The 27,204-nt window shown below is 54.4% G+C and overlaps 1 protein-coding gene across 3 annotated transcripts; it reads left to right on the top strand.

Annotated features, from left to right (window-relative positions):
- The first annotated feature begins 1,561 nt into the window (after positions 1-1,561).
- On the top strand, positions 1,562-21,559 carry LOC142001598 (uncharacterized). Of its 3 annotated transcripts, XM_074977006.1 has the most exons (6): positions 6,837-6,916; positions 12,415-12,600; positions 12,947-13,103; positions 18,064-18,152; positions 18,680-18,761; positions 19,772-21,559. In XM_074977006.1, exons 4-6 carry the CDS (start codon positions 18,129-18,131, stop codon positions 21,022-21,024), a joined length of 1,359 nt encoding a protein of 452 aa, XP_074833107.1. In that variant the 5' UTR covers positions 6,837-6,916; positions 12,415-12,600; positions 12,947-13,103; positions 18,064-18,128; the 3' UTR covers positions 21,025-21,559. The 3 variants fall into 3 exon arrangements, with proteins under 3 accessions (XP_074833105.1, XP_074833106.1, XP_074833107.1); XM_074977004.1 differs by lacking the exons at positions 12,415-12,600; positions 12,947-13,103 and adding an exon at positions 1,562-1,935 and having other exon boundaries at positions 6,717-6,916; XM_074977005.1 differs by lacking the exons at positions 12,415-12,600; positions 12,947-13,103 and adding an exon at positions 2,439-2,568 and having other exon boundaries at positions 6,717-6,916.
- Positions 21,560-27,204: the final 5,645 nt, after the last annotated feature.

Here is a 27,204-nt window from a genome sequence, read left to right as displayed (position 1 = left end):
TTTCTATGATGAGATAACTGGCTCTGTAGATAGGGGAAAATCAATGGATGTGATTTATCTTGACTTTAGCAAAGCTTTTGATACGGTCTCCCACAATATTCTTGTCAGCAAGTTAAAGGAATGTGGATTGGATAAATGGATGGTAAGATGGATAGAAAGCTGGCTAGAAGGTCAGGCCCAGCAGATAGTGATCAATGGCTCAATGTCGGGATGGCGGTCAGTTTCTAGTGGAGCGTCCCAAGGTTCTGTTCTGGGTCCTGTTCTGTTCAAAATATTTATCAATGACCTGGGTAAGAAGTTGGGTTGCACACTCAGCAAGTTTGCAGACAACACTAAGCTAGGGGGAGAGGTAGATACGCTGGAGGGTAGGGAGAGGGTCCAGACTGACTTAGACAAATTGGAAGTCTGGGCTGCAAGAAATCTGATGAGGTTCAATAAGGACAAGTGCAGAGTCCTGCACTTGGGCCGGAAGAATCCCAAGCATTGTTACGGGCTGGGGTCTGACTGGCTTGGTAGTAGTTCTGCAGAAAAGGACCTGGGAGTTGTAGTGGGCGAGAAGCTGGACATGAGCCAACAGTGTGACGTTGTAGCCGAGAAAGCTAATGGCATATTAGGTTGCATCAAGAGGAGCGTTGCCAGTAGATCCAGAGAAGTGATTATTCCTCTTTATATGGCTTTGGTGAGGCCGCATCTGGAGGACTGTGTCCAGTTCTGGGCCCTCATTTATAGGAAGGATGTGGATACACTGGACAGGGTCCAGCGGAGGGCGACCAAAATAATTAGGGGGCTGGAGCACATGACTTATGAAGAAAGGTTGAGGGAATTGGGACTGTTTAGTCTGCAGAAGAGAAGACTGAGGGGGGACTTGATAACAGCCTTCAACTTACTGAAGGGAGGCTGCAAAGAGGCTGTTCACAGTGGTCACGGATGGCAAAACACGGAACAATGGTGTTAATGGCGCTCGGGGGGTTGGGGGGGCCACAGGCGGGGGGGGACGCGCTCGGGGGTGTGGGGGGCACAGGCGGGGGGGACGCGCTCGGGGGGGGTGGGGGACACGCTCGGGGGGGACGCGCTCGGGGGGCACAGGCGGGGGGGGACGCGCTCGGGGGGGTGGGGGGCACAGGCGGGGGGGGGGCGGGACGCGCTGCGCTCGGCACAGCTCCGCAGGGCTCTGCTCCCGGCCCCGCCCACAGCCCCTCGCCCGGCAGGGGGGCTGGACCCCACAGTCGGGGTTGCAGCCGTGGGGGGAACCCCAGCAGGGCCCGGGCCGCTGCGCCCAGGAGTCCCCCCCCGGGCCTCCCCTCAGGGGAGCAGAAACCCTCCCGGATTGGTCCAGCCCCTTCGCCTCCCCTGCAGGTGCCCTGTGTCTCGTCTAATCACTGTCCTGCTCCGCGCCAATCCCCGCCCACCCCTTCTTGCCATTGGCTTTCTTAACTGCCTGTCAGAGGCCATCGCCGGGTCTGGCCCCACCGTGTTGTGCGCATGCTCAGTTGGCTCTGCGGCCCTCGCGACCCGCGGGAGCTGCTGGTGAGGGGCGGGGGCGGGGATTGGGGAGCGCTGGGCCCCGCCCCCCGCGGGGGTTGTGCTGGGCCGAGCTGAGCGCGCGGGGGCGGTTGTGGCTTCGGGCCGGTCCCGGTCCCGGTCCCGGTCCCCCCCGGAGGCGGCGCTGGCCCCGTTCCCGGCCCCGGGCGGGAGTTTCAGCTGCGCCCCGCTCTGCCCCCCGCGCCGGCTCCGGGTCTGGCCCTTGTCCCCGTTCGGCCCGGGACCAGCCGCTCTTCGCGCTGGGGCTGCGCACGGGTGGCTCTGGGCGGTGGCGCTGCGCCCGGCGGAGCGGGTCCGGCGCTGGCTGCGGCGGGGGCGGTGGCCCGGGGCACCGGGGCTGCAGCTTTTGCCCTGCGCAGGGCGGCTTTGGCTGGGGAGGCTCCCGCTTTGAAGGTGAGTTGCGGGTCTCTCTCGTACCCCGGGGCGGAACAGCTCCAGCGTTAGACGCGGCAGCTCCGGCTCCGGCTCCGGGCTCCGGCTCCGTTTGCAGAGGCTCCGGTTTTCGCCCCAGGTGTTGCTCTTCCATCTTCGCTGCCAGGCCCCTGTGCTCCTGCCTTTACCCAGGGTGGGGTGGCTCTGCCCTTGGCCCCAGGAGAGCCACCTGTGGCTTTGGGCCTGGATGCGGAGCTCCAGGTTAGCCCTGAGGAGGGGACACCTCACTGTGCTTCCCGCTGGGGGGGCTCCATCTCCAGCCCTGGGGAAGTGCTTTTGTGTTTGACCCTGGAGCACAGGTGGCTCTGGCTGGGGACTTGGGTGAGGTGGCAATAGCTTTGGCTTTGTGCGTGGAGCCTTCCACTTTGCCCCCAGGGAGGTGGCTGTGGCTTTACCCTTGTTGCCACCAGAGATGGCAGTGGGGTAGTTCGTGCCCGGTGCGCAAAGCTAATTCATCACACCGAGAGCAGAAGAAGAATCTTTATTTGGCATTCCAAGTAAGGCGCGGGGGATCTCTCCTCAAAGCCTGCGCACCCAGCGTCTGGGTGATAGCGCATATGTACAGCTGTTCAGTGAAAGTCACTCCCCACACAGGTAATACACTCGCCTTCCCATTACACAACCTCCTCGTACTACGCAGGCGTGGGGGTCTCTGGGGGTCCTCTGGTGGTCATTTTAGACGGGAGACCCAGACCGCGAAATTCAGAGGTTGCCCTCAGTTACATCTTGTTTGTTTCATAGCACTGAAGCGAAGCCGGATATGGGCTGTACGTTCTGCATTCTTGTTCTACTCACTTATCTCCCTTTTCTCCGGTTACACCCTCAAGAAGGGCATCTGTCTCTCTTTGGCCTTGGTAGGTGCAGCTCCAGCCTTGGCCCCAGGTGGTCCCATTCAGGGGCTCCAGCCTTGGCCCTAGGTGACTGCGCTTGACTTTGTCCCCTGGGTGCCTCAGCTCTATCTTTGTAACTGGGAGGCTCCAGGTTTGGCCCCAGCTGAGCAACTCTGTGTTTGGCCCCTGGTGCAGTGGCCTCTCTGGCTTTGGCTCCAGGTGGAGAGTTTCTGACTTGGGCTCTGGGTGCAGCAGCTCTGGCTTTGGCCCCATGTGAGGAGGCTCCAAATTTGGTCCCAGAGTTCTGGTTTCAGGCTTTAGCTCCAGGTTTGGCCCTGTGCAGAGATGTTTTGCCTGGAGCCCTGGGCACAGAGTCTCTGACTTTGGCTCTGGGCATTGTGGCTCCTCTTTGCTCCCAGGCTGATGGCTCTCTATGTGGTCCCGGGTGAGCTAGCTGTGTCTTTGGCCCAAGGTGGGGCATCTCTGTCTTTGGCCTTGAACGAGGTGGCTCTATCTCTGGTCCAGTGCAGGTGGCTCTAGTTGTGGGTGCAGCAGCTCTGGCTTTGGCCCTGGGCAGGGTGGTTATGCTGTCAGCTCCAGGAGTGAAGGCTCTGCCTTTGGCCCTGCGTGGAGTATATCTGGCTCTGGCCCCGGGCATGGCAGCTCTGGCTTTGGCCTGGTTGGAGTTGTTTTAGTTTTGGCCCGGGGCAGGATGGCTCCAACTTTGATCACGGTGGGGGGAGCTTCAGCTTTTGCTGTGGGTGAGGCAGCTCTGGCTTTATAACCAGGTGTGTGGCTCTCACTTTGGGCCCAGATGGGGTAGTTCCTGCTTTGGCCCTGGCTGTGGTGTCTCTGGCTTTGCCCCAGTGGGACATCTCCAGCTCTGGACCCAGGCAGGAGAGATTCTGGCTCTGGGCCTGGGAGCAGGAGGTACCTGCTGTGGCCCTGGGTGTGGCAGCTCTGGCTTTGGCCCTGGGGACAGAGGCTTCAGCATTGGCCCCCTGCAGGCTGTTTCTGGCTTTTGGCAGCTGTGGGTTTGACACTGGGTTGGGTGTCTCATGCTTTGGCCATGGGTGCAGCAACTCCAGCTCTGGTCCTAGTTGTGGAGGCCCCGGCTTTGGCCCCAGTGTGGTGGTTCTGGATTGGACCATGGACAGGGCACATCTGGTTTTGCTGTGGGTTGGGTGGCTCCGCCTGTGGGCATAGGTGGGGAAGTTCTCGCTGTAGCCCCATGTGGGGTGCTCTGGATGTGGCCCTGGGTGTGGCAGCTCTGATTCTGGCCAGGGCAGATCTGGCTGTGGACTCCAGGGTGGTGGCTCTGGCTTTGGTCCCAGTGCACAGCTTTGGGCTTTGGCTCCAGGGGGGCTTTCTGTGTTTTAGCCCTAGGTGGGGTGTGTGCAGCTTTGGCCCTGGGACTTAGGACAGAGTTGGGAACCAGCCTGGGCCCAGTGCTTCATAGGACCCTGCCCCTCCTTCATTTTTACCGGCAGCCCTACGGCTGTGGTGCCCCTGTAGTGCCCGTAGGAGACAGACTGTGTCTCTCCAGCTGCACCAGTGGAGCCGAAGCCGCACAACTGTCTCCTGCGCACAATCCCTGTGCACCCCCACTCCTGCACCGTTAGACTAAAGTGACACCAAAGTGCCGGGCTGGTGAGGAAGGGGCAGAGATTTTGCCTCCCCTCAGGGCAAAGGACACTCAGATCCTTGGCCCGAGGGCACCACTGAGCTGGGCCCCCATTGCCAGTCCCAGTTACCCAGCTCCGTGCTGCATGCGGGTGAGTGACTGTCAGTGCAGAGGGGCCACAGGGTGGCCGGTCCCTGAAGGGGTGTCTGGGCCCAGGCAGCTTGTGGGATCTTCTGGACCAGCCGAGAGCCCATGAGAGGCTGTTGGTGACTGCCAAGCCCTTGGCCCTGCTCAGAGACACAGGGGCCCTTGGGGACAGGAGCTCTGTGGCTGCAGGAGGACAGCCTGAGTCTGGGACACTCCTGTGGCTGGCAGGTGACGTGAGGGGATGGAGAGGGGGGACCCTAAGGCTCCACTCAGCCAGTGGGTGCTGAACCTCTGAGGGGCGGGAAACTGCACAGCTGCTGCTCCTCACACTCAGGTGCCTCACCCGGAGCTCTCGTTCCAGCCGCCAGGGCAGAGCTGAGGGAGGAGCCGCCCTGTGGCAAAGCCCTGGGGGTCTCTGAGGAGGCCCCTGCCCTGCAGCCTGTCCCAGCTGCCGGTCGCCTCTGTGAGGTCACCGCCTCCCCACCTCTGTAACCAATCAGCTGAGGTGCTGCAATAGGCCCTTGTAATGTCACTGCCCCTGGCAGCCCCTTTGCATGGCCAAGCTGCTCCCCGTGTCACCCCCACTCACTCTGGGTTGGTTCTGGGGCTGCAGCCGGCTGCACATCGGGACACCAAAGGCTGCTCAGAGCCACGGGGGGTGGGGGGAGCACGGAGGTATCTTTGGGGGGGCGGGAGGGGGTGCAGGTGCAGCATGCCTGGGGTCAGGAAGCGCAGTTGGGCATTGTGGAGTGGCTCAGCTTGGCCAGGCTAGTGCCTTGTATTGGGGGACATCTCTGGGGGCCTGGCGGGGGGAATGGGGTGGTCCCATGCCTGGTTGTTGGTCAGCTTGAGACATCTCTGGAGGTGGTGTATGGGGAGGCTGTGTCTGTATCCTGTCCATCCAGGACATTTTCAATCCCCCGGTCCCTGGTAATCGCCCCTCTGCCCCCAGCACTCAGGGCTGCCTGGTGTTGCTGACCACACAGCACGTAACAGTCACGTCCCAGTGTGCCCCGTCCTGCCCCAGGGAGCTGGGACCCAGAAGTGCAGGGCAGAGCCAGCCACTAGCTCCAAGTGGCCATAGGAGGGTTTGCAGACTCCGCAGGGACCCCAGGCTGGGCGTCCCACGCTCCTTCCCAGCTCCTCGGGCCTCAGCTGCTGCTGGGACCCCTGGCTGTGGGTGAGGAGGTGTCCAGCAAGGGAGGGAATTTCCTGCTGTCCGAGTGCAGAGACCTCAGCACCCTGCTCCTGGCAGCGCCCACCTGAGGAGAAGGGGAGACGTCCCCCCGACCCTGCTCCCAGTGCAGTGTGTGTGGAGTGGGACTGCCCAGACTGCGCTGTGTGGGGCTGTCAGCAAGTAGTTTTGCCAGATTTCATGCAGCTAATGCAGGGCATGTGGAGCCCCATTGCCCCCCCGCCAGGTGTGGGAACCTGGGTTGGGGCTGGCGGGCGGGACTCTGGCAGCCCCATGGGTAAAAGTGGGATGTGGGACTTCAAATTCAAAAGCAGCACCGTCCCTCAGATTGCAAGATGTCTGGCAACCCTAGCAGCAAGCCCCAGCCTGGGGCAGAGGACAGACAGGAGCTGGACCCCTCTGCCCAATCGGTGTTCATTTTCCTGCTGAGACCCCACCCACCCCATGCTACAATTGGCCCCTTTTACTGCCTGTCTGGTACCTCCTGAGGCAATAGGTACTGAGGGGGCTTCATGTCATGCGCATGCTCAGTGCACCCTGAGAGCAGCTGCGGAGCCGGGGCTGCTGGTGAAGAGAGGACAGAGCCAGGGGGTGGCCTGAGCAGCTCCCTGCAAACTGCTACAGCCCTGCCCCCTGTGTTGCACGTCAGTGGTGGAGGACTGGGGGCTGTAGCTACAGGAGCTGCGTTTGGTCACCTGCTTCCACGCTCGGACAGCTGAACGTGTGGTTTGTTTCTCAACACACGGGGTGCTGAGAACCGAAGCCTGTTGCTGCAGGCGCAGTAATGTTGAGACTCAAGCCGTGTGTAGAGAGAAGTAACTCTGGGTTTGTTATCTACCTTGTGTGTGGGGTTTCTGTAAACACACAGAGTCCCCACACTTGTGGGGGTGTGGGAAGGGTTAATGGTCCTTCGGAAATGTCTCCAACTGCCCTTCTCCCCTGACAGGTGCAGAACTCCCCGGTCTTATTGCAGCTCAGCCCCTGCCCTGCAGAGACAGAGAGAGGAAATGGCAGCGGCGGAGCCAGTGACCTTTGAGGAGGTGGCTGTGTGTTTCTCTGAGGAGGAATGGGCTCTGCTGGACCCGGGGCAGAGAGCCCTCTACAGGGAGGTGATGCAGGAGAATTTCGAGACCGTGTGCTGGCTGGGTGAGGATTCCTGTCCCCTGTCACGGCAGAGGTTGTGTGGGCTCTGTAGCACCTGGGTTGGCTTTGGTTCAGGGTCCCTCATGGTTGCTGTCCTCCAATACCAGGAGTGTCACCCCAATAATCATTGGCTCCTGTGTGAGACTGTTGCCTCCACAGCCCCTCCCAGGGGAAGCAGGTTAGGGACATGACAGTGGCGCTGCTCTTCCAACAAGCCAGGTCTCCATGTGCTTCCCCACCATCTTGCCCGTAGGTGCGAGTGGAAGGGCGCAGGCAGCACAGCAAGTACCAGAGCTCTGGAGCTGGCTCTAGCTGCTGTTAGCACCTGCAGGGTACCCCTGGGGCCAGCGTGCTGATCCCTGTGGGTGCAGGGAGCGGTTCCCAGAGCCCTTTCCTGGGAGCGGCTGATCTCTGAACTGCTGGTTCCTGCCAGTGAGAGGGGTGGGCTGTGGGCTGAGGGAGCGTTGGTGAGGCGGTTCGCACTCTTGTGGGTGGTAACAGAGGGAGCTGTGCTAGTCTTGTGGGTGGTAGGTCTGTGGTAGGTAAATGTGAGCAGAGCTCTTCTTACGCTTCAGGCACCACACTAGCACTCGGGATGTTTGTCTTCAATTCCCTGTCCTGACAGAGGCGTCCTGTGTGCCCTTGGGCAAGTCACTTCGACCTGGGTGGGGAACCTCCTTTGGGTCGGGGACCACTGACCCGTAGAACAATCCATCGGGAACCAGATAAAAGTGAGAAGTGAAAAAAGACCCCAGAAAACCCTCACTGACATGGCCCCGGCAGAGACTCCTCACTCCCCTCGTGCTCCAGCACCCCGGGCTGCAGAGTGGAGAAGGGAACTGTGTGGCAGGAGGGGCACAGGAGCAGGGTGGGGGTGGGGGTGGGAGGGTCTGTGTGGCAGGAGGGGGTGGCAGTTGGGTGGGGTCTGGGCAGGAGGAGGGGACAGGAGTGTGCTGGGGGAGGAGACATGTTCATGCACTGCCATGGCCGCTCTTCTCTCCTCTCCTGTATTGGGAAGTGGCAATGATGGAGAATAACTTCTCCAGGGAGCTTCCCCCCTCACCCCAGCACTGTTTCCCTCCACTGCTCTGACTGGCCAGAATTGCATCTGACACTTCCCTGTAGATAGTGCTACTCTGCCATGTTCCCATCGGGAGATGAGGCAGGAAGTGGCACCACTCCTCCTTCTCCCCAGCAGAGCCTGTGGCCAGAATGGAGACCGTCGCTTTCCAGATGGCGCCCACGAGGCTCAGGGCTTCCCACTTCACATCCGCTGTGGGCCGTGTGCTGGGGCGGGGAGCCCCCAGCCTTCGGCTGTGACCTAGGGCTTCTTTATCCCAGGGTTAGACTGTCTGTGCCTCAGTCACACTGGGCGTATCGTCACGCAGCCTGGCCTACTGTTTATATGGTGGGAGTGCTGGGCAGGTGCGAGTGCAGGGCTGTGTTCCTGACACTGGTCCCTTGAAGCAGAGGGACACACACCTTCCCCTCCTTGGCAACCGTCACCAGGGCTTTCTGCAGGACAGGGAGAAGAGGGCCATCACTGCGCAGGAGCTAAAATACACCCTGTTCAGCTCACAGCTGCCTTCAGCTGCTGCCCCCGTGTGTATCCTGCAGGACGAATCGCAGGGTCACAGGCTACCTGGAGGCAGGGGAGGGCGGTTGGCTTGGCTGATGATGTAGGTGTTGAACTAACTGCAGCCTTCTAGTGTATGCCGCGAGCTCTGGGATTGGGCCCTGCTGCTGGCCAGAGGGCTTGGGGAAGGAGAGGAGAATACACCCAGCAGCCTTCCCCTTGGCCAGGGGCTTCATTCGCCTTGGGAGCAGGCGGAGCCACCGTTACCCTCCCAGAGTTAGCTGCTGGTTGGCCCTAGTGAGAAGTGTCCCGTGGCAGCTGGGAGCAGGGGTGTCAGACCGGAGAGGGTAGGGGAGCAGCAGCGCGTGGGATGGGAGCTGTTCAGGCACTGCCCTGGGCTCTCCCCTCCCCTCCCCAGCGGAGGATGTTCAGTACCAGCTACTGAGGCTGCTGCACTTTAAACCAGGTTCATCGGGGATGGTGACACAAGCCCTGAGGTAAGCAAGGGAGGAGGAGAGAACAATGAAGTAGGTTTCCTGGGCGAAGAGGAGAAACGGGACAAATCAGTCACTTCTCTAATGTGCTTGTACACAAATGCAAGAAGCCTGGAGAACAAACAGGAAGAATTAGAGGCCCTGGCACAAAGTAGTATGAGGTGGTTGGAATAACAGAGACTTGGTGGGATGGTTCACATAACTGGACCACACTCATGGAAGGGTATAAACTGTTTAGGAAGGACAGACGGGAGAAAAGGAGGAGGAGTTGCGCTCTATGTGAGGGAGCAGCATGATTGCTCAGAGCTCCAGTATAAGGAGGGAGAAAATCCAGTTGAGTGTCTTTGGGTTCAGCTTAGAGGTGGAAATAACAGAAGTGATGTTGTAGTTGGTGTGTGTTATAGACCACCGGATCAGGGAGGGGAGGTACATGAGACTTCTTCAGACAACTGAAAGAAGCTTCCAAATCACGGGCCCTAGTTCTCATGGGAGACTTTAATCATCCGGACATTTGTTGGGAGACCAATACAGCAGCACACAGACAATCCAGGAGGTTTTTGGAGAATGTTGGAGAGAACTTGGTACAAGGGCTGAAGGAGCTGACCAGAGGCCATGCACAACTTGATCTGCTTGCAAAGGGAATAACTAGTAGGAGAGATAGAAGTGGGTGGCAGCCTGGGCTGCAGCGACCATGAGATGGTAGATGTCAGGATCCTGACAAAAGGAAGAAAGGTGAGCAGTAAAATACTGACCCTTGATTTCAAAAGAGCAGCCCTCAACTCACTGAGAGAACTGATGGGCAAGATACCTTGGACACAAAGATGAAGGGGCAAAAGAGTTCGAGAGCTGGCAGTATTTTAAAGACGTCATACTGAAAACACAGTAACAATCCATTCCGCTGCATAGTGAGAAATTCAAACATGGTAGGCAACAGGCTTGGCTTAACAGGGAAATCCTTAGTCAGCTTAAGCTAAAAAGGGTGCATATAAGAAATGGAAAAGTGGACAGTTGACTCAGGAGTGTAAACATACGGCTGGAGAATGCCGGGCAGTAATCAGGCAAGCGAAAGCACAATTGGAACTGCAGCTGGCAAGGGATGTGAAAGGTAACAAGAAGGGTTATCAGGGAAGGTGTGGGGGCATTACTGGATGACAGAGGTAACCTAGCGACAGATGATCTAAGAAAACCTGAAGTACTCAATGCTTTTTTTGACTCTGTCTTCACAGAGAAGGACAGCTACTATGCTATGGCACTAGACAATGTGGTACAGGAAGGTGAAGGCAACCATCGGTGGGGAGGGAGTGAGTTAAGAGCTACCTAAAAAAACTGGATATACAGAAATCTATGGGTCTGGATTTAATGCACTCAAGGGTACAGAGGGAGTTGGCAGATGTCATTGCTGAGCGTTTGGCCATTATTTTTGAGGACACTTGGAGATCATGAGAGATCCTGGATGACTGGAAAAAGGCAGACATAGTCCCCATCTTTCAAAAAGGAAAGGAGGACAATCCAGGGAACTATAGACCAGTCAGCCTTACCTCAGTCCCTGGGAAAATAGTGCAGAGGATCCTCAAGGAATCCATTTTGGAGCACTTGGAAGAGGGGAAAGTGATCAAGAGTAGTCAGCATAGATTCACCAAGGGCAAGTCGTGCCTGACCAATCTGGCTGACTTCTATGACAAGGTAGCTGGCTCTATGGACAGGGGGAAGTCAATGGTGGTGATATACCTTGGCTTCAGCAAAGCTTTTGATACAGTCTCCCCTAACATCCTTGCCCATAATTTGAGAAAGTACGGATTGGATCCATGGACTGTAAGATGAATAGAAAGCTGGCTTGATGGTCGAGCCCAATGGGAGGTGGTTAGTGGCTCATCATCTGGATGACGGTCAGTTTCAAACAGATAGGTGTGCCTTCTGAGATGGCTAGTTTTTATTTAAGTAGCAGCCACCTCAATTTAAGGATTCATTTTTCACTGTTGGGCACTGTTCATTAATTCTTGAAGTAGTTTCCTAAAATGTTCGTGTTATTAAGCTATTTTGATCCATGTTTCTCAAGATATTTTTAATTATGTAAAAGCACTTAGAAAATCACTGCACTACATAACTTTTCATCACTTCAGATTGATCCTATTACACAAATAAGATTTTTAAAAAGCCAAGTATGTGTAACAAACTCATCAGGGCAAAGAAATATTGCAAAGTACGGTCCAGTGGAATATTCATCCTTTCTGCTATGCTGTCCTGAGAAGATGTGCGCTCATTAAATGTGCTATACTGATCAAAATAAAACTGTATTCTAGTTGTGAAAAATTAATCAGCTTTATCACCAAAGAATAAAGAATTTGCAGACATTGAGTTTTCACCTTCAAGCTTCTTTTTTGCTGTTTTTTTTGTATGACTCAAAGCTGCCATTATAGATGATTCCTATCTTTTAGAAACCCTATTGTATTTTGAAATGCCAACTGTCAGAAATATGACTGAACAGATTTATCTTGTTTGTTCGTATTTGATGTTTATGTTTGCTGAGGGTGGAAACTCTTGTGACTCAACGTACTTTTTTTGCATCAGACATACATGCGAGTGAAAAGTATTCTTAGTGTATCTGTCAAATAACATGGCATCTTTTCAGAGTTTGATCTTTGCTCAAGAGAGCATCTACTACAAATAATTATTAACTAAAGAAAGGATGCACATTGTAGGTGTTTTTACACTACAGCACTACAAAGTATCGGGCACAACTTTGATATAGTGCGTGTTGCGTCTACACATGCTGTGCGCTACTTCAAAGTTGAAATTGACGTTAGGTGCAGAGACGGCAAAACCATCCAATGAGAAGATGGGAATAGTGTCCTATTTGAATGTCTAACATTGAAGTAGATGTGTGTAGATGATCTGTCCCACTACTTCTAAAGGGTGGGGTCTACCATGGTGGCAATCAGCTGGAATGTAAAGACGTTGTCCAGCCCCTGTGGGGCTCTGTTGTCTGTGTGCAGCAGCTCTTAAGGCTCCTCATATCCGGAAACCCCATAGCAGGAAGCGGAGACTGTTCAGGCAGCAGTAGCGACATGCGGAGCCCCGGCACACCCCACACTGCCAGCCAGCCACCTGAGCACCCCCGGGGTTTCCCCCTGAGGGTACTGAAGGCCCCAGCCAGGGAGGGTGGGAAGCGGGGCCCCTCCTGGTCCAAGGCTGAGTTCAGCAACCTGCTGGGGCTCTGGGGCAAGGAGGAGGTGCTCCTTGTAATGGGGAGCAAGTGCTGAAATGTGGCTGTGTTCGCCTGGCTGGCTGAGGTCCTGACTGCCTGGGGTCACCGTGCCCACACTCCAGACCATGTCGGGAGTAAGGTTAAGGAGTTGCAGCAGGGTTACGCCCATGTGTGGGCCTCGGCCAGCTGGTCAGAGGCCACTCCTGCTGCTTGCCCTTGTCACTAGGAGCTCAGGGTCATCCTGCGCCGCCTCCTCCCCACCGGTCATGGCTGAGGAGCTCCAGCAGGACATGGAGCCAGAAGCAGGATTTGAAGCCAGATCTGCACCATCAGAGTGGAGTAGTGTGGAGGGGGAGCTGGTGCTGGACATCCGCCTAATGGGCTTCTCTCGACTGCGGTGATGGACCCTCAGGTACATACCCCACAGGGACACCCCCCGGGCATAGGGCAGGGGCACCATACATGACCTGGGGCCCCCCACAGCCCTAGCAGGCCCCAGCTTGCCAGCTCCCAGGCAGACCACAGCCCTGGCACAGCAGCATAGCTCCCCGTGCCTGTCAGCACTCCCACAGACAGCGCCATGCCCAGCCCCTGGGAGGAGGGGTGCGGGGGGCAGACCACACAAAGGGGCCACCCACCGGGCCACGGCACCTACGGATGGGGGACGGGAGGGGGACCCGATGCCCATAGAGGGTGTGGACCATGGGGCAGGGCTCAGTACTCACAGCCTTCCTCTGCGTTCCACCCTGTTTCTGCAGCCGTCCCATCCGAGGGCGAGGAGAGCGCGGTGCCATCGGTCATCCCAGACAGCCCACACCCCCCGAGTCAACGGAGAGCAACTGCCTGGGGACACCATCGGGGCTGGGAGGGACCCGCCTTTGCTGGAGCCCGGGACAAACTAGCATGGACCCCAAGGTGGCTGATATCCTCTAGCACCAGGCAGACATCGTGGGGCAGGAGCTGCATTTTAAGGAGCAGGAGGCTGCCTGGCACCAGGAGGCCTGGGGGGCCTTTATGGCCACCTTCAGCATGGCTGCCTCCTATGAGGAGCTAGTGGCCTGGCTGCCACCTCCCACTGCCCCCCCCCCCCCGCCAGGCCCCCAGGACAGGAGCCTGCTGGGACTGAACACCGGCCTGAGGACCCTCCCCAGCCATACCTGCTGGTCCTCCCAGCTCCCAGGCAGCCTCACTGGGGACCTGGACCAGGGTGGAGCTGTGACCCCGACCCAGTGGGGGTTGCACCTATTCACCCCCACCCTAGAGTGATGGGCCAGGGACCTCCTCCTGTAGCACCCCCCATGTATATAGTTATCCTCCTCTCATGTAAATAGTTCTGATCATTATTTTCTTCCACAATATGTTGTCAACAAAATTCAATTGTTTTACCATATATTTAATTATTTTTTCCCAAATCTCTGTGTAACGTGCTCACGGGGGAGGCAGTGTGCAGGTGGTGGGGGCAGTGTGCAGGAGGCCTGCCGGGGGTGGCTGGAGTGGCACTCACAGGGGCCTTCCATCAAAATATCACTGCAGGGCCTCCTGGACCCGGACCCCCTCCTGGTATGCCTGGTGGCGAGGGGTGGTGGCTGGCTGGTGGTAGCCCCTGCTGGCCGGTGGTAGCCCCTGCTTGCCTCAAATGCCCACCCCTTTATGAGGCCTCCACAAGAATGTGGAGCATGCAGGAGGTGCCCACAATCTGGGGGGCATTGGGAAGGCCAACATCCAGGTGGGCCAGGAGGCAGCACCAGTGGCCTTTGAGGCATTCAAAGGTCTGCCCAACTATCTGCTGGGCATGGTCCAGCTGGGTGTTGTAGCATTCCTGGCTGGCAATGACGTGGCCCATTTAGGGGTGCACGAGCCAGGGTTGGAGTGGGTATGTTGCATCTGCCATCAGGCAGTGGGGCACGCTGGTGTCCCCCAGGGGGTCTTCCTCGTGGATATAGGTCCCTGTCTCCAGCCCGTGGCATGGGCCTGAACTGTGAAATATCCAGGCATTGTGGGTGCAGATGGGCCAGCCCCCATAGATGTCTTGGAACTGAGTCTGGGTCTCCAGCATGTGAAATGGGAGCCCTTCCTGTTTATAGATTGTCCACTACTGTGCTCCGGGGCATGGATAGGGATGTGGGTCCCAGGGAGGGCCCCGAAATAATTCGGAAACCCCATTGTGGCAAAGCCCATGATGGCCACGTCCAGGTCACTGCCTCGGATGACCGGGAGCAGCAGGATGTTAAGCATGTGGACCATCTACTGGGAGGGGACATAGGCACATGCGAAGGTGTGCAGGGTGTGCCTGTCCCCCCCCCTGCCATCCTGGGCCCCTGCCCCAGCCTCCCTCCTCAGCCCCTCCACCACCCCAGTTTGTGTGTGCATGGGCCTATTTACCTCCATGATGATGGCTCCAACTGTGGCCTTGCCCACACCTTGTTGGTGTCCCACAAAGCAGCGAGCTTTCGTCCAGCTGTCATGACCCTCTTCTCCATGGGGAGGGCATGCTGCATCTGGGCGTCCTGGTGCTTCAGGATTGGGGTCAGCCACTGGCAGATCTCTAGGACTATCTGACAGCACATCCTGCAATTTCAGAGCTGCATATCGTCTCACTCCCCATGAGTAGGTGCTCCCACCACTCGGAGCTGGTGGGGTAGCTCTGGAGCTGGCAGAGCACCCTGTGGGGGGTGGGGTGAGGAGGGCCTGATGGTCTGGGGCATCCCCTTCTGCCCTTGGGGAGAGGTCCCCTGCCAGGAGCTGCTGGGTGGCCACCCATGTGGCGCTTAGCAGGGCACCTGCTCCACGAGTGGCAGCCTGCAGGACGTCGAGCTGCTGCTGCTGCTCTGGGTCCATGTCTGTGGGCACTTTGTGGGGCTTGTGGCAGCTCTTGTGATGTACAGGCTGAGTGAGTTTGGGAGGGGCCCTTTAAAGGAGCAGCCTGCTGTTGCCCCAGATGCGCTTCTCCACCCTGTGACCCCATCCACAGTGTTCCATGGCCCCTTATTTCAAAAGGGGCTACTTGTGTGCGTAGATGCTCTCATCTGGCGTCCTTTCGACGTGCCATATTGCTAGTTCGATGTACGTCGACAGTGCCTGCCCTGGCGGGTGTGTAGACGCTACATGTCAAAGTAGCATATTTTGATATTGCTTCTTCAAAGTAGTGGTTTAGTGGAGATATAGCCTATGTGAAAGAAGATTTTAAGTGTCTGATTTTTGCAGTTCTGTTCCCAAAACAGCAGGAGTCAGAGGAGCATCCATCTAGTAAATGTAACCCTGTTTTATTAACTAAAATCAAATATATTCATGGTGCTAAATATTTGTTTGCTTTAGGACTTTTAAGACAAACAGCTGCTTCAACATCTCACAGGATTATTGAATCACTTATTCTTTAACTCTTAGTTTAAAACTTACATATTTACTATATGAACCACAAATCTCTCTCGTAAAAAAGGACTGCCTGGCGGTCGCCTTCCACAGAGGGGAGCACAATAACCAACCATCTCGGAGGTTTCTGATGTGCAGCTATTTGGTTGCATTCTGGCCCCCTCCTGTTTTCTGCATTAATGGTGAAATGTGGACAGGGTGAAATGTGGAAGGGGGGGATCCTCACAACGAAGCAGAGACTGAGAATTCCTGGTGTTGGCCCTGCAAAACCCCAGGCAGGTGTAGGAAGTCTTTATCCTCCTTTAGATCTCTCCAGTGATGATGCTGGTGACTCCAGCCATGCTGCCATTGGCTGCATGTTCAACCAGCCCATTCAGTAACCCCAAGAATGGAGCTTGGGGATCTTAGGGATGGTTTGTGGTGCTTCAAGTGGCGTCAGCTCAGAAGGTTTAATCCCTAGTAGAGAAGAACAGATTGTGAAATATTTGTCCTCAGCTGCTCTGTGGCCTGGCCATGCCCCCTGATAGGTAGGTTTTTCTGGGACTGTAGGTGATGCAAACAGGCCATCCAAAGTAGGGTCAGCGATGGTGCTGACAAAAGTGAACTGCCCTCAGCACCCCTGTCTCTGCAGGGCAAGAATATCAGTTTTGTCAGGCTGCTCTGACAGGGCTGTAAAACCGAGACATGTCAGATCCCTCCACGCAGGCTGTCCCAGACACTCCTCAGCAACACGTTTACTGGGAAGAGTCACATGTTGGCCCCTCTCCAGCAAACACGAAAGGCTGAGAAGCAAAGGGGAGGCTGAAGGAAGCACTGCCTGGTGGGGGAGGGAAGATGGGGAGACATTGGCAGATGAGAGGAGGTTGGGGGTTTAGGGTCACAGGCGGTAGCTTGCCTGGATCTCGCCTCTCGGGCTTCCTTCCCTGACATCTGGCCCATAGTGGGATGTGGGTGTGGAGCTCTGAACCTTGTGGGCTGGAGTCAGGCAAGCCAGGGCCGGATCCAGCCCATGTGCCCTGCCTGGTTGGGAAAAGAAGGGTCTCTGATCTCTATGCTCCTGCCTTCTGCCACCCCCACCCCATTTCTGCCTGCCTCTTGCCCCCCCCAACATATCCGTACTGCCTCCTGGCCCAGTCCTGCATTCCCTCTTCTGTCCAGACCCCACACCCTGCGACTGCTTCCAGGCAGAGTCCTCCCACACTGAACCCCTCATTTTTGGGCCCACCATCGAGCCTGGGGGGCGGGGGGACTACAAAATCTGCTGTTCCCCCTGGGCCTACTGTGTGAGGGGAAAGATGGGAGTGGCTTGTGTTCCTTAGTTTTTGGGGTTTGGATGCTTTTTACTTTTCACTTGTCTGGCCGTCGGCTGACATTTCTGTGGGTTAGTGGTCTCTGATGCAAAAAATGGTTCCCCACCCCAGGCCTATGCGCTCAGAATTTAAAAGGCAAATGTCCCTCTTCTTCCAGCTCTCAATTCAGGCTCTGATTTCTTTCAGACAATCTCATCCTTTGTGAGGGGGTGACTTCTGAAGTTAAACATTTGGGGCTGACAGGACCAGACAGACTCCTACTCTGGTTTTTGTATCAATGCAGAGTCACTATGAGCAATTGCGGGGATGGAGTCCAACTGGGGATTGGTTTGGTTTCATTCAGGGTCAGTGATGTTCAGAATATTTACTTTTATTTCAAGCCTCAGAAGCACAAAAGTAAAAGGCAGGAAAGTAACTCTGCACAAGCTGCCGTGGAGCGGCCCACCTCTCCTCCCAGGTGCCTGTGCATCCCCAGGCTTGCACTCCTGTTACTGAAGGGGAAGCACCCTCAGGAAGGGCCAGACAGTAACCAGCTCTTGCAGGGAGAGGGCTGAGACTAGAAGCGGCAGCAGTAGCCCTCAGAAGGAAGGGCGATTCCCAGCTCCCAGCCCTGCTCAGCACCATTTCCTGCCACCTGCTGTTGCAGACTGACTTTCTTGAACAAGATGAGGAGCACAGAGAAGAAAAGTCAGTTCCTGCCTCTGCCTCCCTGCATGGCTGGGGGAATGTATTGTCCTCGGGTTTACCCCAAAGCAGCAATACCATTGATTCTCTTGCATGGCGATAGGTATCGGGGAGGTAGCTGTTTTAGACTGCATCTTCAAACACAACAAAAAGTCCTGTGACACTTTATAGACTAACGTATTTTGGAGCATGAGCTTTCCTGGGCAAAGACCCACTTCGTCAGATGCAGGTTGCTCCAAAATATCTTAGTCTGTAAGGTGCCACAGGACTTCATGTTATTGGTTCTCTTGTCTCATGCTTGGCTCAGAGGTTTTGTCGGGTGGAGGATTAAAAGTGTCTCATGAGTTAGATCCTGAAGGTGGGGGCAGGTGTGTGTTGCAATCACTGAGGGTTTTCCCAGCCTGGGGGAGTCCAGGGTGTCTGTATGCAGGGAAAGAGCCTGGGGGGAATCGGGTTTGCAATGGACTAAGGCTAATTCAGAAACCTCTCCAACTGCCCATCTCCCCCGACAGGCTGCAAAGAAGTGACCCCGTTTTCCTCCAGATCATCCCACCTCCCTAGAGAGCAGAGAAGAGAAATGGCTGTGGTAGACCAAGCTCAGGTAAGGGATTGGGGGGAGCTGCTGGAGAGGGTTGGAAGGGGAGGGGGGCAGGACATGCACAGGTTGAGGCCAGGAGGGGGCAAGGTGTGATAACCCTGCTGGGACATGCTCAGCTGAGGGCCTGATTTTAAAGAGGCTGTTCGTGGGTGCAGCAGTTGAACACATTCCTGTGTCTGAAAAAGATCATCTCCCTGGGCAGGACAAAGCACTGAAGTCTGAACCCAATAGTGCAGACACATACACTTGGACTCCTGTCCCTGCTCCCTGACTGGCACTCTGCTTCCCATACCAGCTTGTGGCCAATGAGTGCAGGATAAATGGGAAGACGCAGCCCTCCTTGGTCTGCCTTGTTCCCTGGAACCTCTTGGCTGCTCTGAGCAGGGTGGAGGGATTTTGCTGTTCTGCCCCTCCTTTGTGACTAATGGGTTGTGGCTGGGGCAACAAGCACTGAGTGGGGAGGGACCTCTTGTTTCAGGTGCTGGTGACCTTTGAGGAGGTTGTATATATAAACCCTATATGTCACCCAGGTGCAGGGGACTCTGCTGGACCCCACTCAGGGAGCCGTCTACAGAGATGTCATGGAGAACTACGAGATGCTGACCTTACAGGGTAAAGATTCCTGTTTCCTCAGCTATTGAAGCCAGGGGATTGCCATTGTCACATCTGGTCAGGGTCTTCCCTGGTCACAGAGATTAGATGGGAATAGGTCACATAGTGGCTCTCACACTGGGGCTGAGCATTTGCCTCTGTGCCGCCTCCCACAGGTTAGATGAGTAATTAATGTAATGGAAATGCTAATTTATCACTCATCTTCCAGCTGCCATGGGGGCAGGAGCAGTGTGTTACCCTGTCTGTGTTAATTCTCACTCACATACATGGTGTGGATGCGTCTTCCTTCCTGCCTCTACGTGTGAGAAGGGCTTTGGGCACTGGAGATTCAGACATAGGCAGGGGTTTAATGCAAGAGCTCAGTGTACTTCAGTAAGTTCCCCAGAGTCCACAGATCCTGAATATTCCTCGTTGGGGTGTGAACCGCCCCCCCCGACATCAGCCACTCCCAAAGGGGTTCAGTGACCACGTTGATATCTGTCAGATCCCATAACCCCAGTAAACCATGGGCTCAGGTTAAACTCCAGCTGTGCCATTTGTGAGCCATAGAGCCCCAGTCCTCAGTGCTCTCTGCTTGCACCTGACCTCGCTCCCGAGCAGGACTCCCCATCCCCAAACCTGCCCTGATCACTGGGCTGGAAGCAGGGGAAGAGCCATCGGTCCCAGATCTCTGGGTCTCTGCAGAAAGGAAGAGCCCAAGAGGCAGTGGCAAAGGTGACGAGTGAGTGACAATGACACAGAAAGTATATGACAAATGGAGATAAAGGGATAAAACCTCCAAGACTGGTGTGAGCCCCTCAGTTCTGCCTCACTCACATAGCTCAGGCTGTACTCAGCAGGTGACATGGCAGATGTTGCTTATAGCTGCCCCCCAACTCCGTCAGCTGGAAAGAGATTTCTCCTTGTCTTGACATCTGTGGGACGGTTTGGATGGGATGTGGAGGCAGAATCCAAATTCCCAGTCTCCCACTTGTTGACTCTGTATTCCCCCTTTTCTGTTCTCCATTCAGTCCTTGGTACTAGCCCACACACCTCCTGCCTGAATTCCCTGTGTTCTAAGGTAGGTGATCAGATGATGAGTGAAGATGAAGATGGGAATGCACAGAGGAAAGTTCCTGAGGAAGTGGAACTGCAGGGACCCTTCTTGAGAAGAGATGAAGGGAATTTTTCTGCGTCCTTGGAACAGAGAAAACCCTGGAGTAATTGGTACAGATCAGAGAGGAACCTGAGAAACACCCCAAGGAAAAAAGCAGATGAACCCATTAAATGTGAAGGAGAAGGCAAGGATGTCAAGGAAACCCCAGTCCAGCATAGCAAACCCAAGGAAAAGAAAGCTTATAAATGCTTGGAGTGTGGGAAAAGTTTCAGTCAACACTCAAACCTTATTACGCATGGGCGAATCCATACAGGAGATAAACCCTTTAAATGCTCGGAGTGTGGGAAAAGTTTCAGTCGGCGCTCGCATCTTATTAGGCATGGGCAAATCCACACAGGAGAGAAACCCTTTAAATGCTCGGAGTGTGGGAAAAGTTTCAGTCGGCGCTCGCACCTTATTAGGCATGAGGAAATCCATACAGGAAAGAAACTTTTTAACTGTTTGGAGTGTGGGAAAAACTTCAGTGAGAAATCAAACCTTGTTATCCATGGTAGAATCCATACAGGAGAGAAACCCTTTAAATGCGGGGAGTGTGGAAAAAGTTTCAAGGACCGCTCAGTCCTTATTGTCCATGGAAGAATCCATACCGGAGAGCAGCCCTTTAAATGCTTGGTGTGTGGGAAAAGTTTTAGGTACCGTTCAGCCTTTGTTAGCCATGGGAGAAGCCATACAGGAGAGCGGCCCTTTAAATGCTTGGAGTGTGAAAAAAGTTTCAGGTATCGCTCAGGCTTTATTAGTCATGGAAGAATCCATACGGGAGAGAAACCCTTTAAATGCTTGGAATGTGGGAAAAGTTTCAGTCAGCGTTCAGTCCTTACTAGCCATGGGAAAATCCATAGCGGAGAAAAACCCTTTAAATGCTTGGAGTGTGGGAAAAGTTTTAGTGAACGCTCATGCCTTATTAACCATGGTAGGGTCCATACAGGAGAGAAGCCCTTTAAATGTTTGGAGTGTAGGAAAACTTTCAGCGCGCGCTCAAGCCTTATTAAACATGAGAGAATCCATACAGAAGAGAAGCCCTTTAAATGCTTGGTGTGTGGGAAAAGTTTCAGTAGGCGCTCACACCTTATTAGGCATGAGAGAATCCATATGGGAGAGAGAGCTTGACTATGAGGTACCTTCATTTGGTGTTTCCAGGGCATTAAGTATTAGAAACCCAATGCAGGGAAAAGTCTCTCAGATGTCCTGAGCATGGAAAATGCTTGTGCTGCTGCTAACACCAGCTCAGTGGTTAGAGCATTGGTATTGTAAACCCACTGTTGTGAGTTCAACCTCTAAGGGGGGTTTTCAGGAGTTTGAGGTTAGATTAAAACAAATATTGTCAGGGATGTTGATAGGTCCTGTTGTGAGAGCAGGCAACTAGATCTGATGACCTTTCCATTTCCACTAGCTGTTATTATCTAGTGGAGATCTGAAGATTGTGGGCTAAGGGAGATGATTGTTAAATTGGGTCTCTGGGGCATCTTTTTAAGTTTTCACTTAATGACCATGCCTTTGATTTATATGTCTGGCTGTTTTTCGTATGCACCATTTTGGTGTGTTTACGAGCTTGAGTTGTTAGGGTGATAATACATGTACTCCAGGTGTTGTGTGAATTTTCTTTTTATTTGATTTTGTAGTAAATAAAAATTTTAAGCTCTGATCTTATTTAATTATCCCTTTTTTAAGTATTTTTCACCTTTCTTACTTCTAAGCTGCTTAAAATGTATATTTATTTTAATTCTTTTGTTTGTACTGGTGGTGCACCTTCACACAAAACCTCAATAACCTTGCTGTCCGTGGGGCTTAGGGGTAAACCAGCTCACAGGCAGGATGGGCTCAGGCAGGCCCACTGGCTCTGGGGGAGGGGTCAAGTAGAGGCTCTTGCTGCTGTGGGGTTTTGTTGGTGTAGAGATTGCCTGAGAGCTGTAGCCATCAATCAGACACATGATGTGCAGTTAATTTGGGCCAACAGATATGGCTCTAGGAGCTGAGAGAGGAGCTGGAGAGATAAGTCCCCTGGCCCATGTCACTTGCAACCGCCTGGGCTAATGGGACAGTTTGCAGCCTGCTCAGCCTGGTGGTAGGACTCCCCGTGACAAGGACAGAACACAGGGCTGGGGTGCAAGGAGACAAGCCAGGAGCCATGAGTCCAAAGCATCTCACTGGGCTGAGTGCGTTTGCAGGCCCCCTACTTCCCTCCTGGGGGACCTGGGCTCCATACTCTCAGCCCTAGAAAGCAGTTGAGCACCAGACACGTTTGCCACCCGTGGTGCTAATCAATGAGCAGAGAAGTTGCACGAGGTCACAGTGGGGCCAGCAGGAAGGCTGTACTGTGGCACCCCCAGGCATTAGCTACTTAGCTCTGTGGCTTTAGTCCTACAGTATCAATCATCTGGGCTGTGGCTCTCCTGTTGTTGACCCTTGTGCTATACCAGGGGTGCCAGAATAGGGCCAGGGCCACTGTGTTGCCAGCAGCACTCATTTTCATGCTGTTTGTTTCCTCTGTCTCCTTAATGCTTCTCTAATTCCAGTGCCTGTGTGTTCCAGCACAGGCTTCAGTTTACCCCTCTGTCTCCAGGCTCACAGAGCTTTGCCCTTCTCAAGGGGGTTTTGCTGTCAGTCTTATCCTCTCAGCTGTCCCTCCTGGCTCTTTTTTTACCTCTTTACTATTTCATTCCCTCTCTCCCTTCTGATTAAATCTGTCCCCATACCTGACTCCATCCCCTCTCCCCCACAGGGCCAGCTCACCTTCATCCAGGTGAAATCTCCCCAGCTCCTGCCCCCGCTCGCATCTCTCCCCAGCAGCCTTCCTCTCACCCCTCTCCCCCAGACCTGCGTTTTCCTGTCCAAGGCTCCCTGCTGGTGTGGATCCTCTCTCCAAACCACAGCCCTGAATGAATGATTGCATCAGTGCCCCCCCACTCCAACTCCAAGCTCACCAGCAGGGGGAAGGATATTATCGCTCAGTGGATTAAGCATTGGCCTGCTGGATCCCGGGTTATGAGCTCAATCCTTGAGGAGGACAGCTAGGGATGGGGGCAAATAGATGTCAGGAGTAATACTTGGTGCTGCCAAGAGGGTAGGGGACTGGACTAGACGACCTTCCCATCCTAGGACAGGTGCATCTCCAATTATTATCCTTTTTTTAAAAAAAGTTCATTCTGCTGCCAAGCTGCATCACTTCTACCCCCTGCAGTTGCCCATGTGCCCCTTGGAAGACAAAACCTTCCATGGAGAAGAACGGCTCAGGCTGGCCTCCTCTGGATCTTCAATCTGCAGAGAGAAGAGAAAGGAAGGCCTTGGTGTCAACCAGAGCAGATTTCTGACTGGGATCCCCTGAACAATCAACACTGGGGACAGGCCATTTGCTTACCTCCCAGGTCTTGTGCTCTGTCAGACAGAGGTAGGGTGGGCTTCAGCAGCTTGGGCAGGGGTCTTGCAGTGACTGGCACAGGGGGCTTCTCTCTCTGGAGTGCCTATAGGAGGTGAGCGAGGTCAGCCTGGAGGGAGGAGAGCCTGGCCACTTCCTCTTTGGGGGCCTTGAATGACTTCTCTATCCCCGACTATCCACTACCATCGTGGTTACAACTGTGCCCTTCACAGTGCAATGGAAACACCTCTGCCCCTCCAGAATTAAAGCAAAGACTTCAACCCTCATGAGATCCCTTCAGGTGAGAACACTGTCAAGGACGGAAGGAAGGAAGTGCACAGAGCCACAGCCCTCAAGCCCACATGCCTTGCACAGGAATGAGCATGCTCCCAACGGACACCAGCCCTGGATAGCGGCTTACTCTAATCTCCATTTCCCTCCCAGCACTGCCAGCTTCACAGGCTCCCTCCTGAGCAGCTGGGAAGACAGGTAGGAAAGGGGCCAAACCTTCCATACAAGGGAGCAGGTGTGAGTCAACCCTGCTACTTTTCATATGTAAAGGGAGCACTTTTCCCCTTGAGTTAACTCCACCCCCTCCCACACACAACTGTCTCCAGTGCTCCCATTCTGCCAAGCACTTTGGGGACCAGCACCATTCTGCCCTGCCAGAGCTCCAGTTTGGGCAGCCAAGTAGGCAGAGGGAGGGGGCTGAGCCCCCAGCAGGCTGTACCTGTGTAAAGGAGAAACTCCCTCATCTTGAAGAATGTGGGCATAGATCCCACAACGTCTCAAACACAAAGCACATACTTTATCACTTAAGCTAATTCCCTACCTGGAAGCAGGTCTCCTGACCCACCCATTTCAGTCATAGAACAATAGAGCTGGAAGAGACCTAAAAAAAGCCATCAGGTCCAGCCCCCGCCTTAGGCAGGACCAAACCCATCAGGACAGCTCAGCCAGGGCATTGTCAAGGCAAAATAAACACCTCCAGGAACGGAGACTCCACTACTCCCCTGGGTAGGTCATTCCAATGCTTCACCACCCTCCTAGTGAAAAAGTTTTTCCTAATGTTCAACCTGGACCTTCCCAACCGCAACTTGAGACCATTGTTCTGTGTTCTGCCATCCATGACCACTGTGAACAGCGTCTCTCCAGCTTCTTTGCAACCTCCCTTCAGTAAGTTGAAGGTTGTTATCATGGTCCCCTTCAGTCTTCTCTTCTGCAGACAAAACAGTCCCAGTTCCCTCAACCTTTTTTCGTAGGTCACATGCTCCAGCCCCCTAAATATTTTGGCTGCTTTCTGCTGGACCCTCTCCAGTGTATCCACATCCTGCCTATAATTGGGGGCCCAGAACTGGACACAGTCCTCCAGATGCGGCCTCACCAAAGCCATATAAAGAGGAATAATCACTTCTCTGGATCTACTGGCAACGCTCCTCTTGATGCAACCTAATATGCCATTAGCTTTCTCGGCTACAACAGCACACTGTTGACTCATGTCCAGCTTCTCGTCCACTACAACGCCCAGGTCCTTTTCTGCAGAACTACTACTGAGCCAGTCAGACCCCAGCCTGTAACAATGCTTGGGATTCTTCCGGCCCACGTGCAGGACTCTGCACTTGTCCTTATTGAACCTCATCAGATTTCTTGCAGCCCAGTCTTCCAGTTTGTCTAAGTCACTCTGGACCCTGTCCCTACCCTCCAGCGTATCTACCGCCCCCCCGCCCCACCCAGCCTAGTGTTGTCCGCAAACTTGCTGAGGGTGCAATCCAACTTCTCATCCAGGTCGTTGATAAATATTTTGAACAGAACAGGACCCAGAACTGAACCTTGGGACGCTCCACTAGAAACTGACCGCCATCCCGACATCGAGCCATTGATCACTACTCACTGGGCCCGACCTTCTAGCCAGCTTTCTATCCATCTTACCATCCATTTAGCCAATCCACATTCCTTTAACTTGCTGACAAGAATATTGTGGGAGACCATATCAAAAGCTTTGCTAAAGTCAAGATAAATCACATCCACTGATTTTTCCCCTATCCACAGAGCCAGTTATCTCATCGTAGAAACTAATCAGATTGGTCAGGCATGACTTGCCCTTCATGAATCCATGCTGACTATTCCTGATCACTTTCCCCTCCTCCAAGTGCCTCAAAATGACCTTCCTTGAGGAGCCCCTCCATTGTTTTTCCAGGGACTGATGTAAGACGGACCGGCCCATAGGTCCCTGGAGCATCCTTCTTCCCTTTTTTAAAGATGGGAACTACATTTGCCTTTTTCAATCATCCAGGATCTCTCCCCATCCCCACGACTCTTCAGAGATAATGGCCAAGGGCTCGTCAATGACATATGCCACTTGGGAGCTTCCTTTCTGTGGGTCAATTAGCTCAGCCAGGGAATGTGTGTCAGTCATAACACCACAGTTGTGGGTTCAAGATGACTGCTGCCCTACCTTGAGCAAGTGAGCTGTCTTATTAGCTGACCACTGTTAGGCAGGGAGGCCAGCATAGGAAGGAGGCCAGAGTACTGGTGTGGACAAACACAGAGTTGTGTTACCCAGGCCTGTAAGCATTTGGGAACACGATGTAAGGTGACATGGATGACCTTAGTGCAATGCTGATGTGCGTATGTATTATGATACAGGCTCACAAATGTGGCCTTGGAATCTGTTCCCATCTTAGAATCCTAGGGCTGGGAGAGACCTCAGGCGGTCTTTAAGTGCAGCTCGCTGCCCACAGCAGGATCAACCCCGCCCCCCCCAAACTAAATCGTCCCAGCGAGGGCTTTTTCCAGCTGGGACTTAAAAACCTCTAGGGATGGCTGGAAATACCACCTCTCTTGGTAATACATTCCAGTGCTTCACCACCCTCTGGCTGAAATACATTTTCCTAATATCCAATCTATTTCTCCCCCTCTGTAACTTGAGACCATTGCTCCTTGTTCTGCCTTCTGTCACTACTGAGAACAGCCTCTCTCCATCCTCTTTAGAGCCCCCATTCAAGCGATTGAAGGCTGCTTTCAGGAAGTTGAATCTGTTCCCTTCCCCTCATTGCCTCCATATGCCCCAGAGACATGGGGGTTTCTCTAGTCCTGAGTATCTTCCAGTGCAGACTAAGTGCCTTTCTGAAGTGCACTTTGGTACAAAACTTGCCCCTGCGCCATATGGGAGACCCGTGATCTGCAGCAGGATCAGATGAGATTATCTTTTCTGGCCTCAAAGTGTGTGGCTCTCTGCACACTGCCTGTGGCACTGAGCAGCCGCTGGTGTTTGTTCCCATGTGCAGCTGGCTTGAGCCCAGAACTAACCCTGAGTGAGTGGGGGTGACACAGGGGAGCAGCTTGGCCATGCAAAGGGGCTGGCAGAGGCAGGACATGAGCCCTTCAGGGCAAGGGTGGATGTCGCAGTGACATCACAAGGGCCTTTTGCCACTCCTCAGCTGATTGGTTAAAGGAGGTTGGGGTGGTGACCTCACAAAGAGCCCATGCAAAGCTGTCTATAGGCTGAGGTGAGGTTTGAGGGACCCTGTGGCAGCCACCCGAGCCATCCTAAGGACAGGATGGGAGAGGGTTACCTGGGGCAGGGTGCAACAGTGTATGTCAGCAGCACACGGTCACCTGCCCTGTGCCCTTACCCCACTGCCTCCTGCACTCATGACATGGTGTTCCCAGAGAAGTGGGGCTCAGTGGGCCAGGAGGGTGTGGTGGAGTAGGTGCTAGGGGACAGGAGCTGAGGAAATGTTCTAGGTCAGCCACAAAAATGTTGGCCTGTTGTGGGGCCAGGTAGTGCCAGTGACTTCAAGGTATAAATTGTCCACAAATCGGGAATAGTTGTGGGCGAGGACAAAGTCACACGTCAGCCACTAGCTGTGATGTAGCAGCAGTTCCTGAGAGCTTGTCATCCATCCCCATGTGGAGTATTGGTGTATAGAGCT

This window comes from Carettochelys insculpta, chromosome 25 (genome assembly GCF_033958435.1).
Source record: "Carettochelys insculpta isolate YL-2023 chromosome 25, ASM3395843v1, whole genome shotgun sequence".
NCBI lineage: Eukaryota > Metazoa > Chordata > Testudines > Carettochelyidae > Carettochelys > Carettochelys insculpta.
The sequence above is the reverse complement of the archived record's forward strand: the minus strand, read 5'-3'. Positions and strand labels throughout refer to the sequence as shown.

What these genes read in the sequence shown, in the direction of transcription:
- LOC142001598 (XM_074977004.1), top strand. Translation starts at nt 6,778, where the DNA reads ATGGCAGCGGCGGAGCCAGTGACCTTTGAGGAGGTGGCTGTGTGTTTC. An exon ending in CTGTGGTAGACCAAGCTCAG is followed by an intron (nt 18,153 to 18,679) that starts GTAAGGGATTGG and finishes TATGTCACCCAG; the next exon opens with GTGCAGGGGACTCTGCTGGA. An exon ending in CGAGATGCTGACCTTACAGG is followed by an intron (nt 18,762 to 19,771) that starts GTAAAGATTCCT and finishes TTCTCCATTCAG; the next exon opens with TCCTTGGTACTAGCCCACAC.